Raw genomic sequence first — 14,794 nt, 5'->3', positions numbered from 1 at the left:
AACCCTGGGTGATGCCCGGGGGAACAGAGCCTCCTCCAATTCCCAATGGTCCCCCCTGGTGAGTTTGTAAATGGCCCCTCTCAGCCTTCTCTTGTGGAGGCTGAATAGATTCAGGCCCTTCAGCCTCTCTTCGTAGGGCCTGCTCTGCTGCCCCTTGACCATGCAAGTGGCCTCCTCTGGACCCTCTCAATGCTAGCTACATCCCTCTTGAAGTGCAGCGCCCAGAACTGGACGCAGTACTCCAACTGTGGCCTGACCAATGTCGCATAGAGGGGAAGGATCACCTCCCTGGACCTGCTTGTGATGCATTTGTAGATGCACGACAAAGTGTGGTTAGCCCTACTGACTGCTTCCTCGCATTGGTGGCTCATGTTCATCCTGGAGTCAGCAATGACTCCAAGATCCCTTTCTGCCACTTTTTTGCCAAGAAGGGCGTTCCCCAGCCTATAGGTGTGTGCTGGTTCCTTCTGCCTAGATGCAGCACCCTGCACTTGTCTGTGTTGAAAGGAATCTTAGAGTCATTGTTGATTCCAAGATGAACATGGGCCGCCAATGCAAGGATGTGGTCAGTAAGGCTAACCACACCTTGTCATGCATCCACAGATACATCACGAACAGGTCCGAGGAGGTGATCCTCCCCCTCTATGTGACATTGGTCAGAACGCAGTTGGAGTACTGCATCCAGTTCTGGGCATTGCACTTCAAGAGGGATGTGGCCAGCATTGAGAGGGTCCAGAGGAGGGCCACTGGCACAGTCAGGGCAGCAGGGCAGCCCCTGCAGGAAGAGGCTATGGGACCTGAACCTGTTCAGCCTCCACAAAAGTAGGCTGAGAGGGGATCTGGTGGCTGTCTACAAACTTACCAGGGGGGACCCGCAGGGAATGGGAGGCCCAGTTGCCCCGAGCACTACACGGAGTAACAAGGAATTGGGGCCACAAGTTGATTGAGAGTAGGTTCAGGCTAGACATCAAGAGGCATTATTTTACAGTCAGGGTGCCTAGGAGCTGGAACCAACTTTCAAGGGAAGTGGTGCTCGCTCCTACCCTGGGGGGTTCGCTCCTACCCTGGGGGATTTGAAAGGAGGCTAGATAATCACCTAGCTGGGGTCATATGATCCCAGCTTTCATTCCTGCCCATAGCAGGGGGTTGGACTTGATGATCTGCTCAGGTCCTTTCCGACCCTACCAAGTATGAAATTAGGCATGACTACCTGATTTTGAACATTTAAGAACATAAGAATTGCCATTTACTGGGTCAAACCATAGGTACATCTAGCCTAGTCTCCTGTGTCACACAGGGGCTATTTGATCTCTGATATCACTGGACAGCGTCCACTGGCTCCTTGAAGTTGTTGGACGGCTAGCGGGTGCTTTCTAGTGTTCTCTGCTTGGTGCCCCCCCCTTATCATGCTAGTTGTAAAATTCTGACCTCACTCCCATCCCCGTTATGTCTTTTGTTGTCCCCAGAAATCAGTTGTTGTCTACCTAGTGGCCTCCCTTTCTAAGGGAGGCTTATAATGTTTCCTTGTGGGCATTTGCCCACGCTCCTTAGGCAGTAATTTGGCCTGTGTCACATAGTGGCAGACTGGATGCTAAAAGGGAGCGTGAAGTGGGTATGACCAGGGTTTTTTTCCAATGTTCCTCTCTTACTTGCAGCCTCCAGAATTTAAGATCTAGGAAGTTTGATTCAAAGGCTGTATCACTGGCTCTCATGCTCAATAGCTACTGATGTTCCTTTCCTCCAAGAATTTGTCCAGTCCCTTTTTGAGTCTGGCTAAAGTGTCAGTTTCTACAACATCTTGTGACAATGAGTCCCATACTTTAATTACATGCAGTTGAAAAAGAACTTCCTTTTGTTAGCTTGAAACTTACTACCTACCAGTTTCATTTTGTGACTCCTGGTTCTTGTATTGTTAGAGATAATAAATAATAAATTCCTATTTCCTTTCTCTTCACCACTTAGTATTTTGTAAATACTTATCATTTGCCTCCTCAAGTGTCTCTTTTCTGAACTGAATAGGCTTAGCCTCTTTGGTCTCTTTTTATGTGAAACCCCCTCCATACCACTAATCATCCTTGTTGCCCTTCTCTGGACATTCTCTAGTACTTCTATATTCCTTTTGAGGCGTGGGGACCAGAACTGGGCACAGTATTCAAGGTCTGGATGTACCATAGGTTTATAGAGGGGCATAATGATACTTTCCATTTTGTTTACAATTCCCTTCTTAATAATCCCTAACATTATACTTGCCATATTGACTGACATTTGCTGAATACTAAAGTGATGTTTTTAGCAAACTGTCCACAGTGACTCCCAGGTCTCTTTTCTGTGTGGTAACAGCTAATGTAGAGTCCATTATTTGAGCCTATATGAATGTTTTCTGCATAGATGGGCATTACAGGAGAGCTGTGTCACAAAAAATAAACATGGAAAGGTTAGATGGTGGGGAAGGAGGTGGAACAAATAGTCAACAAGTCCAGCAGTCCCTGCTTATACTAAATTTCCAAACCGGGCCCCATGCTGTGTATTTCCTGGGATGTTGAATATTCTCAAACTCCCATGGAAATCAGCCCTTTGCAAGGTCAAGACCCTCAGAAACGAGCAAAAGCTGAACAGATTTTAACCCATGTGACAAAGGTGAAAGTTCAGACAAGTCTAGATCCCTGTCTATGAAAACTACCGCAGCTTTCGACAACAGAAGTCCCAAACACTAACCGCCAGAATCCATTAGCTTTACTCTACGAATAAACCTATTCTTTTTTTACAGGGTCAGCATGGATTGAATCTGGCCTTAAGTTAGAAAGTCATAGTGAACTGGTCAAGCAATTCCTGTAGCATATAGTAGTATTTTTTATCAGATAACTGAATTCCCTGAATCACTTACCTCCAAAGATGATCGTGCTTTGAAACAGTTTGTTTCCCCGTTATTTCCATGAAGTCTGCATTATTTAGCTAGCTTAGTTATCACCATTTAATGTTTCCACTAGATTTCTAACTGCAGTCATTGTCATTTTTTCAGCTACTCTACGACAAATATCACAGTGTTGGGCTCAGCAGCATGCCAAGCTCCCTAGTGTAGGTATTATTATCTATGTAAGGGTACAACACTGAATAATTTGTACAAAACAAGGAATTTCACTTAACCAGATATTTTCCTTAACGTGTGCCAAAACAGTCCAGTGGTAATGGGAAGCTGGGATTTAATGAATTCAAGATTTTCTGGGATAAACTGAAGAAGTGGATAGTATGTGATTATATTCATTCTATAGCATCTTTCTTTTCTAATTTACATTATTATATATTTATTGTTTATGTTAGTATTTGTTATTTATTATAATTGATATGATTATTGCAGTAAAAAAAATTAAGAACGATGTATTTAAAAGCACAACATTATTACCAGCATTTAAAATATGAGTTCTTAAAAGCATTTTTATGTCTGGACAAAATGAGATGGTTATAGTTTTCCAGACCCCGAACCATAATGTCTTGCTGAAAATATCAGAGATGTTTATAAACAGAAAGAACTATGTTTCAGGTAAGGAATTTCAGAAATGTACTTTCCTAGGACTCTAATCAAAATACAACTTAAGAGGATTCCATTACTATTGGTTTGCAGAAGAAGAAAGTGCTAACTCACCATTTGTGGGAAATAATTATTTGAGGAGTCGGTACATTTTCACTGCTTATCTATTCAGAGATCAAGACTCTTAAGGCTTGAAACAGTGTTAACCAATTAAGTCCCAGGCCTACAAACACTTGCATGTGCTTAACTTCAGTTAGGCAGCCAATTAGCTCAGTTGGTTAGAGTTCCACTACTTATAGTAATAAATTTAAGCATGTGAATATACATCAGTAAGATGGGCAGGTGAAATTGCATATGCAAATAAGGCATCATAATTGCTTCCCCTTGGGGTTTAATTGTCTACTCCAAATTCATGCTCCAGCCAAGCATGTGAAATATGTAATTCTCTGCTTCCTGGAAGTCTTATAAGAAGTCACAATAGTTTTCTTCTGGGTCATTGACTTAATCTCTCCTTTAAATATAGCTGTTTTAAAAAATGATTTATTAAGATATAAATGCTCCCAGTGGAGAGATTTCCAGATATTACTGATGAATGCAGTTAGAGTGATTGTAACAGTAGCTCCAACTCATCCATAATGCAAAGATCAATGTTTATTGTCCTATAAAGAAAATATGGATTGTAAATTCAACTTCATAAATATTTAACATTTGGGTCACACACCCTAAATCAATTTTTCCAATCTTCACAATTATCAAGATATTTGGTGATTTTCTAAAAGCTTTGGTGACAAGTGACTACATGAGAATCTCCATTTTGTATCTAAAAGTTTTGTATCTTTTTTCTGTTTCTACCTTCATTGATGTGGAGAAATACAGAAAGGGAATGAACCTTACAGGTTCAGAAACCAAATAAAAATTTGAAAAATCCCAAGATATTTTTGATGATTTTACAGAGGCCAACCAATTATTTCTGAATACTTCAGGTTGAAAATATGGATTGATTTTTCACCACAATCTGCATCATACAACAATGAGAGCTGGACCTCAGATCTGTCTTCAGTTCCATACTTGGACTGAATCCAGACCAAAGTCTAACATATACCTAGGAAGAACTACCTGGTTCACCAGATCCATTATTTTGTGCTGGCTGGTAACTTTGCAATAGGCTTTAAATCCAAAAGGGTTCAGTCAACTTATGCTACCTTTGTAAAAAGCAGGTGTCTAGAAAACCATATACTATTTCTGCATATGTTTCAGCTGTGCTAGAAGATTCCTTTATGAACTCATTGCTGAAATTGCTACATTTTTCTCACGCAGAGCATCTTTCTTCTTTTTGACTTGGATAAATCTGGCACCATGTCCTCCTATGAGCTTCGTAACGCCCTGAAAGCTTCAGGTAACAGGAATGTTCAGTCTTATCTGGGGAAAAATCAGAAACTAACCAACTAGCCAACTTGTAGGGCAGATCCTCAGCTACCAAGGGAGCTCTGAGAATGAACATCAGCTGTCTGATAGTAAAGACTAGATCCAAAAAAAGGACTTAAGTGGAACTTAAGCACCTTGGTCTAAGCTGTGACCCTGGTAACTCCCAGTCAGCTGCTGCCAAACTCTGACAGTGCCCAGTAGAATAGGGCTGCAGCTGCCACTGTCTTTTAAAACACATGGTGATGATGCTGCCATTCTCTTCCCCATGTATATAGAAGGTGGTTAAAGGATTCACCCCAAAAGTGGGAGACCTGAGTTTAATTTCCTTCTCTTCTTGAAAGGATTCAAATACATATGCTTCTAGGAGAGTGCCCAGACTAAGGGCTATTCTGGGCAGAGGTGCTCTCTCTACCCTCCAGCTGAATGTGCTGAATGTACCAAGGAAGTCAAGATTCACTGGGCCAAGAGGACAGCACAAGAGAGGGCCTGATCCTGTGCCCTAGTGGGCAGGCCCTCCCTGCTTCTGTTCCCATGGCCATGTGCATCATTTATCTGACAGTTTGGTTGTGCACTTGAGGGAAAGTGGGTTATCTATATGAATTGCTCATTGGGTGAGAATTTGTGTGAGTTGTACAATGACCCATTCATCTATTTCCAAAAACAAACTTTGCTAAGAGGAAAAACAGTTGTGCTTGTCTTCTGACCAACTTGCAAATGATTGTTTACAAGTAGACATTTCCTTGTTTTGGTCCAAAGACTGCCTGCTTTAAGACACCTGCTGTAAGTAAACCTTTGAGCCAACACAGAGCACCACTGAAATGCACACAGGCACAGCAAGCAACCATGGGGAGGATGGTGGAGCATAGGGCGGAGCTTAAAACATGCTGTTGCAGAGATCACCTCTACTAGAAAGCTGGATGAGAGGAATATAAACTATATACATGGATTTGTGTTTTACTTTGCATTTGTTAAAAGAATCCAGTTTTGCAAAAGTTCCTCGAAACTTCATGAAGGCAGAATATTCTTTCTATGAATGAACAATGTGTGGAGTGAAAACATCAACAAGTCAACAGTTTCTCATTTCACAGTCCAATATTTATTTCAGATGAAAATTATTTTGCTATTATCTCAGTTTCTGCTGGAGGCAGATTTTTCAACTAATATCTAGGCCAGAGGTTGACAAAAATACAGCTGGCACATAAAGCTATAGAATCCAGCCAACAGAGCTGGAGTGTTTTGCCTGTACCCATACCCATGCCCACACCAGGGCTAGGTAGCAAGCACCTGTGCCAGAACTGGGCAGTGAGCAGTTGGGCCCCTACCGCCGCTGCTGCTTCTCTCCACCCTCTTGCTGCTGGCTATGGCATGGGCACAGCTTTCAGGTGGTAGGGAGCTGCACTGGGCAGCTTCCAGTTGTGCTTGTGTAGCAGCTGGGAGGTGGGGCTGAAGGGGGTGCGGGGAAAAGTGGCAGTAGCATGGACACAGTTTGTAGCTGCCCAGTTCTAGTGCAGCTCCCCACCAGCTGGAAGCTGTGTTCACACCGCAGCTGGGAAGTGGGGGCTGGGAGAAGTGGTGGCAGCAGGGGCACAGCTCCTGGGTGACTGGCCCCAGTGCAGGTGTAGGGAAAGCCCCCACTGCTGATGTGCTACCAAAGTCACCCAGTCCTCCTCAAACTGGAGCTGGGTTGTTCTATTTCATAGTTTATAAAGGTTCTCGGCCTCTGATCTACAACATTTATTAAAGATTCATAGATTTCCTTTCAGGACTACTAAGTTGCTTACTGTGCATGTGTGTATGTATACATATACAGGCTTTCAACTCAATAATTACCTGCTGCAGCTGATTGTCCTGAGATATTCTGATGAACAGTTCCAGATTGATTTTGACGATTTCCTAAACTGCTTAATTCGCTTAGAGAATGCAAGCCGTGAGTATCCACTTCTGCTGCAATTGTTTGTTCCCATTAAACATAATTTCAGTGGAGTCTGCAGTGTAATATTTGAAATCAACTATGTAGTTTTAATTGCTTTCCTATCAAACAAGGGCTGTATTTATTATTTGCTTTTAGAACAGTTCCCTTCCCATGAAATAAAAACACATCCTGCTGCTAATGGGAAAAAAAATCTCTCATTGTAAATGGATCCTATGCCTCAAAGCACACTGGAAAGCATGGGAAGCACAGTGGCAAAATGTCTGTCATGTCCCCTCCAAAATTTGGTCCACTGGTGGATAACAGTCTATGGCTGCTCTCAGTTAGTAGAGATAATCCATCAAGTGGAAGAGGTTTCCACTGTGATCTTGAAGGATGCCAGCTTAAATGCTTCTGGTGACCCAGCTGTAAGACACATGCTGGTAGTCATATCAAATGTTTTTTAAACATTGTTTTTTGCTTTTGATTGAAGATATATAAGCTATAATAGAATTATGAATTCTGTTTCTCAGTTCTGGTGGGGGTGATCATTTTGCTTATCAATAAAACCTGTGTTAAGAAGGGTGTGTAAACCAGTTTGGATAAACTCAGAAGTGATCTTCAACTGGGCTCAAATCTCAAACCAAATCCAACCCCTTTATTAAGAGCAAAGACAATTTAGTTAACTTTCTTAATTATTGTTTTTTCAAATTTGTTTGCTTCATTTGCTTCCTGGTTCCAGCCTGCAAAGGAAGAGAAGAGTCGAATACTGAGAGGGCAGTGGGGGGAAAGCAGAGGAGAGAGAAAAAGAGAGAAAGAATTATTTTTACTGCATTGCCACCATAATTTTTCCAAATTGAGAAATACAGATAGCCAGGATAAAGTGCAGACAAGTTACCAAACGTGGGTGCTTACCATACCCAAGCCACCAACTGTTGGTCAAATGCCAAAGTCTTCACTCAGGCAAGAAATCTCAGGAAGTCAACAGAAGTTTTGCTTAGTAAGGGTTCACTACTCATACACAATAAGCCTGCACAGAATGCCAAATCCTCCCTCTCTGGGGAACAGCTGCTGATAAAGTGTGATATGGGAAACTTATGCCTATAAATATGGATGAGGTATATTATGTTCTGAACTTTATTTCAGGGGTATTCCAGGAACTAAGCATGAAAAACAAGGAAGTCGTTAATCTGAACATAAGCGAGGTATGGTATTTACTTCACTGGAAACTAAAATAGCAGAATGTTTATGGACTAAATGGGAGTTTGTTACCAACTCTAACTGGGCCAAGATTTTACCCTTGTTGCATTAATCCTTTCTCCTCTGTGCTGACTGCTCAGTTTTGCTCCATTTCACATTCGTTGCTACCTTTCCTCTTTCCTGGGTTCAGTGTAGCTGCTTGGAGTGGATTGCCTCCTGTTTCTCTCCAAATCACTGAGTATCCAGGACAACCTTTTACTGTGGTCTGCACCTGATAGGTAGCCGGCATGCCATGACAGTGGCTTCATATGCTAATCAGGATCTTTTCATTGATTTTTTTTCAATCCAAGCATAAAATGAGAGGCAACAGGTGAGTGCAAGAGAGATGCAGTGAACACCAGGAAACATTGTCACCACCTAGCTCAGCAGACCTTAGTATTTCAGGGCTTGCAACCTTGTTTCCAGTGTGAGCCCAGCTTTTCCAAATGAATTTCCATGCTGTTCAGGACCTCACTGAGGATGGTGACCTTTGATTTGTGACCTGATACTCTGACACTTGGAGATTCACAACTCTTTCCATTAAGGTGCTTAAACTGAACAAGCCTTATGTAAAAGAAGTGCCTGGTTTCCAGGTTCTATCCCTAGTATTGGGAATTGTTACATTCTTTCAATTTTTTGCCATCCCAAGGCTTCCTTTCTTATAATACCTGGCCTAATTTTGTTGTCTTTTATGCCCCCTCAGAATGATTTCAATTAAGTAAGTTGAGTTACTTCGCCTTTTGATTTGTGTAGGTGCAGGAAGAATGTGTCCTCTTGTCTTGTGTCTGCTAGCCATGAATAGGTGCTGGAATCTCATCATCATGTCTAATGAAAATACGTCTCGGCTGCAGCTAGACCCAGGCACTCCCAGTTCGGAACAGGCATCAGAAGGCACTGATTCAAAACAAGATAGAGCTGTATAGGCGTCTCTTTTTTTCTCGCCTGATGTCAGTAACTGAGCTTATCGATCTTAACATCTGGTCTTTTCTCTATACTAGTTTATCAGCCTGGCAATGAACATTTGAAGATATCCAGACTGGACTTCAGGAGTCTCTCAGGATGGTGCCCAGAGCGCCACATTCACCTTCAGTATAAATGTATATAAGAACTTTGGTGCCAAGGAAATGCTTATGCTTCCCAGCCCCTCTCATCTTTGCCCCTATCACACTGATGGAAAAAATCTTTATGGAACGAAATTTGTTTTATTTTTTAAAGATAAGTTTGAGATTTGCTACTGTGTACTCAGGGATGTATTGGAATGAGACACTTCGCTCATTTTAAGGAAGCTGAAACTGACAGTCTTACAAGACCAAGGCCTTTTATAAATACAATTATTTTTAGTTCCCATATACTAGCAGAAGGAAAACCCAGCCATTAAAAGCCTTCATTGTTGCTTAACTACCAATTAGCAAATGCATGTTAAGGTATATGCTGGATAAAACTTCGTTACACTTGAACAGCCAGACCAACACTGTAGAGAGTCTTCCAGACTAGTGGAGTTACAGATGGGCATCTACTCTTAAATACTTCTAGAGTGGTGGTGGCCCTGATTCTGTCTTGCTCAGAACAATATTTGACTCAAAGCCTGGCCTTGTTTACAAATCCTGATGAGAAACAACAGCTTTCCTTCTACTTTCCTTTCTTCCCCTAATACGAGCCTAGTCAAGCTGTAACCCACAAAGCCAACCATGTTTTACAGAGTAATGCACTGCAGTAATTGGCTGCCTTCATTTTCAGCAGGAGTGCATGGTCTTTTGAGATCCATGGTCCCAGCATACATCTTGAGTAGCTAGAACCTGTTTCCACATAGACCACTCCTCTGTAGTGAAAAGAAGTGGCTTCAGACTGTGGCAGTTTATGCAAATTATCTACAATCAATATTAAGTGCTCATACCTTCCCTCAGTTTTGTATTTCAGCCAGATCCTGCACAAGCACAGGATGTGTTATTCTGAAATCATTCCAGACAAGTGCCTACCCAGAAATCAAAGGCCTTACAGGTCTTTTATATGTTAGTTCTGGCTTGTTCCCTGGAGCAAATGTACAACCTGTGTCTGCTTTGCAATAATCATGTGTGCTGGGGTTGTTTTCTAAATCATTTTTTACAACAAATGCTACAGCTGTTTGAACAGTTTCTTATCTCTTAATGTCCAAGTCCTGTGCACCAAGTAGCTGGTGCTTTATTTTTGTAATTTGGTCTTGTAGATAGTTCTGAAAAGGAAATCAAACCATAAAAAATACGAAGTTAAAATATTAAGAATGGTCACCTCTAAGACAGCAGCTGCTTCTTACTATCAATAACAACCTCAGGCCTGTATAGGTCTGGATGGTTCTTGAACTATTTACGAGGTAGGCAAAGACCATGGGTATGCTACAGTATATGATGAACCAAAGGAGTCAGCCCCTTACAAGGTACTTATTTTTCATTACAAGATTTTATGCCTCTTTGACATTGTTAGCAAACACCTAGCATAGTTATCACATGTGAGAGCCCTTTAGCTGATTCTGGAGCTACTACTGACAGAGTTGTACAGGGGTGGGTCCTAAACTGCTTAAAGGGGCTGTTGTGACATAAGACAGTAGGGAGCTACATTTACATTTCAAAGTGAGCAGCAGACACTTGGTTAAAAGTGAAAGCTAGGAACATTATAAGAAAGGACCATAAATTGTGATTAATGTAGCCAATACATGGAATGTTACTTTGCTATAATAAATGTATTTTTGTTAAAATGTTTAGATAAATTACAAGAACAAAGCAGCCTCATCAGACTATAAAGTAAAGTATAGCGGTAACAAACTAGTGTAAATGGAAGGGAAAGAAAATAGAATTTTCCCTTTTGGTCCTTTTTGTTTTCTCAAGGATATAAATTTTAACTAACTGACACTTTTCTGGTCCACAAGAGATTTCGTTTAATTCAGTTCTGAAAGTTTCAGTGAAACAAAGACATTTAAATAAAACCAAACAGAGTTTATTAGAATATGAGGTTTACATTTGCCAGCCATCTATAAATAGTAGGTATAACCTAGGGGGAGATTTGGGAATTTCTATGAGACACCTGCTGGACTGTTTGCCTGTGGGACTGTTTGGAAGACCCCCTGCTGTGGACCCTGTGAGCCTGGCCAACTTTGATTTGTGGCAGACAAAACCGACAAAACCTATCTGATAAGATTATACATTTCCTCGGCTATTAATCTTGCTTTGTCATTTAATCAATAAACTTCTCACCTTGGTTGGAATGACGCAAGGATCCATTCAAGGTTTTTTTTTTTACCCATCCACCCCTATTCAAATTTGTTAACAACATCTCAAGGGGAAGTCCTATAAGTTCAGGAAAGCTTAGGATAGAATCTGGAATGAAAACTCCAATTTCAACCTTTTCCAGACCTAGGCTTTCAAGACCATCTGTTCTGGAGATATAACACTTGGATCAGAAGTTAGAGCCTGGACTTCAGCTCAGGCTCACCTCTCTCCAATATATATTGATGTGCACACCTGAAGCCTAAACCCATGAATACAAGATTGTCTGCCTATGAGTGGAGCTTCATTCATCTTTATTACTAGCTTGTATCATATCTTTCTGAAGTGATGTTAAAAAGCTATGCAGGAGCAGAAGAACAACACATGGCCTGCCATCTTATCTTCCATGTTTTGATGTTTCTTTACCCAGGCTAGGGATAGGAGTGTCTCAGGGAAATTAGGCCCATTATAAAATACTGAAATAACTCAGGGAAAAATCATTGGTGGTTTTGAAAAACTTCTTTGCATTGAATAGAAGAAAATTGTTAAAACAGCTAAAGAAACAAAAAGCCTCCATCAACCCAGTTTGAGAAGTTGCCTGCAGGCTGCAGGTCCACGGAAAAGGAGACCTAACAAGCAAAACCAAGTTAGCCAGTGCTCCTCCAACTCAGCCCTAGCAGAGGGGCAGGATTCTAGCCTGTACTACAGACATTAAGACCCCCATCACCATGGCAAGAGGGCATCTCACAACCTTTTAGGGCATTTGTCCTCCCAACATTGGGGACATAAGAAACGCTCCTATCCTCATTTCATTGATGAGCCTACATTAGGGTGGCCATCATAGAGGACATACCGGTTTTCTGCTACTCTGTCCTCTATTGATACGAAACCCAACACCATTATATCACATAAAGGTGTCCAGTTTCGTATCAATAGAGGACAGAGGACAACCAGACTTTCCTCTATGATGGCCACCCTAGCCTACATACCTTTGAAGAGGTGGACCTTAGAGACTTGTCCAAGATTACACAGGGAATTGAATCTGGAACTCCTTAGTACCAGACTACCACTCAATTCCTTCTCTATAGTAAAGCTCATTCTCAAAAGGAGAAAATGACCTCACAAGGAAAAGCTGCTAAGAACAGAGGACTAGGAAGTAACCCAAAGTTTTTCTGTTTGACGTGTGAGTGAGTGTGAGAGGGTGCTCCCTACCACCATGAGAATATGACGACTTTTCTCAGAAATGGGACGGCTTTCTATTTAATGAGATAATGGATTTTCGATCTACAAAGTCAAGGAGAATTGTGTGTTTGATCCAAAGAGCTTAAGGCCAAATCCAGTTCTTTCTGCTTTTTTTAAAAACAAGTGTAGGCACAAAGCTATGCATCTTTACAAGATATATGGCAAACTACTTCACTGAGCTTTGACAATAATTTGATATCGCCTTCTCTGATGTGTCATATGCAAGTTATTAGTGAACACTGGTTCGTTCTGGCAGCCCTATCTGTTAAAGGAGCTCATAGTAGATATAGTTTTCATAATTACACTGATTAAAAACATTCACTGAGCTACATAGTTGCCAGAATCAGTAAGTTCTTCTACTGCCCGACACAGGCCTCAACCTCTGCCCTCCCCCCCACCCCTGTTTATAAAGCACAGACTGCTGGATGATAGCTGAAGCTGCCTGCTGTCAACAGAATTCAGTGTCACCTGATTTCTCATAAGCTATGTGGTCATCTCGAGGCTCTTAAAGAAAATGCCTCAGCTCCTAAAGCAGTCGCTGAGTAGTTTCGGGAAAAGCACCTTTTTAGGTTTAACAGTGTAACGCAGCAGTTAACACCGTTTTCCAGCAACAAGCTAAAATGGGTCAGCTCAGGTTGGAGGCAGGCTGGTACCAGACCTGGCTGCCACCATTACTGCCACAACTTCTCCCTCCCACCTGCTGTACTGCACTGCAGGATGAAGCCCTCCCCACCCACAAATGCTGCCAAAGTCCCAGCTCTGTGTACGGGATCCAGTGGCTCTGTGGGATGAGTTTGGCCTGTGGCCATAGGGTGCCAACCCTTGGCTTAGCATCAATTCAAAATGCAACCAAATGAAAAAGTAGTTAATTCTGCATGCATCCCTGAGTATCCCTGCCAACTTCTGGCAATTTGTTCATTGTCTTCCTGTGTAAGACCCATTCAGATAAAAAGACCAACATATTAGCTAAATGACTACACAAGGGAAATAATTAACTGTAACTAAAAAAATTGGAAAAAAATACTTCTTTGCTCTAATTTCTCATTTAACATAAAGAAGGGTGTTTCTTGGAACAACCATGCTTGGTAAATATATCAGACAAAAGTGCTACTTGTAAGTTGCTCCTCTGAGAGTTTTAGCAATTATAAAAGACAGTAGAAATTAAACGGAAGTTGAGCACCACTCTTAAGTGTCAGTAGTTATTTCCAATAATGGAAATAAAATATTGCTACACAGAGTAACTTAATCACATTGTCTTCAACTGCACACTCACAAAAATATCATAAAAAATTCTGTTGCTTGAAAACAAGAAATGTGTCCCCTGCAAGCAGATCAAAGATCTGTTTTGAAATGCCATCAGTAAGGTTTGAACTAAGGGGCTTCATATATGAAGTAGAGATAACTTACATAAGCACATAAGAATTGCCATGCTGGGGCAAAACAAAAGTTCTTCTAACGCAAGTAATCCGTCTCCTGGCAAGAAGCAGATGCTTCCGAGAGAGTAAAAGAAACAAGGATATCGGTGGAGTGATCCATTCTCTCCCATATCCTCCCAGTTTCCAGCAGGCTTAGAGATGTCCTGAGCCCGTGGTGACATTTCTGTTTGTTCTCTTTAAGAAACTCTGATTGATCTGTTTAATTGCTTTTTGAACTCTTTCTGTTGAGCAGAATCCTCAAGCCGTAAGCAATTGCAGGTCACTATCCTTCTGGGAAAGCCACAATGGGACATACTTTATCACTTTATAAGACAGCGTGTTATAAATACATACCAGGAAAGCAATATCTTTCACTACTGGCTTATGCTTACATATGTCTCTCTCAGTAAATTCAGACCTGCACAGGTGCAGGGTCTAGCCTCATGAACCATGTTTATACATTTTTAAATTTTATATCCAAAGGCAAAAGACTTGAGCTGGGTGAGGACTAGACCCTAACCAATAGGTTTCAGAGTCATTCTTCTGCTCCGGCCCTGTTGAATAAATACCCTATTTCCTTGCATATAACACATACTTTTACCCCAAAACCAGTTGTTGGAAATGTCAGGGCACATTATATGCAAGAAATATGGTAACAATAGGGTATACTTATTGGGGTCAAAAGTAAAAGTAAAATATGCCTTTCACTCAAGGAGCAGAACAATGAGCAGGCTCTGCTCCCTAGATGCTAGTCAGGGCCCTGCCACATGGTCAAATTAAAGCTGGGTAGAAACCAGCTATA

The 14,794-nt window shown here is 41.5% G+C and overlaps 1 protein-coding gene across 1 annotated transcript in view; it reads left to right on the top strand.

The window, feature by feature from the left end:
• The window catches only part of CAPN9 (calpain 9), a 49,485-nt gene extending 37,254 nt beyond the window's left edge, over nucleotides 1–12,231 (top strand). Inside the window, exons 16-20 of the mRNA XM_090043745.1 lie at nucleotides 3,176–3,244; nucleotides 4,844–4,922; nucleotides 6,762–6,878; nucleotides 8,007–8,065; nucleotides 9,098–12,231. Of these exons, the coding sequence (XP_089899871.1) occupies nucleotides 3,176–3,244; nucleotides 4,844–4,922; nucleotides 6,762–6,878; nucleotides 8,007–8,065; nucleotides 9,098–9,124 (351 nt within the window). The 3' untranslated portion in view covers nucleotides 9,125–12,231. The remainder of the gene's footprint in view (nucleotides 1–3,175; nucleotides 3,245–4,843; nucleotides 4,923–6,761; nucleotides 6,879–8,006; nucleotides 8,066–9,097) is intronic.
• The last annotated feature ends 2,563 nt before the right edge of the window (nucleotides 12,232–14,794 follow it).

The sequence above is a fragment of the Crocodylus siamensis genome, chromosome 1 (genome assembly GCF_052110815.1).
Source record: "Crocodylus siamensis isolate JL-2025a chromosome 1, ASM5211081v1, whole genome shotgun sequence".
Taxonomy (NCBI): Eukaryota; Metazoa; Chordata; order Crocodylia; family Crocodylidae; genus Crocodylus; species Crocodylus siamensis.
Note: the sequence above shows the minus strand (reverse complement) of the source record. Positions and strands in the feature narration are given on the sequence as shown.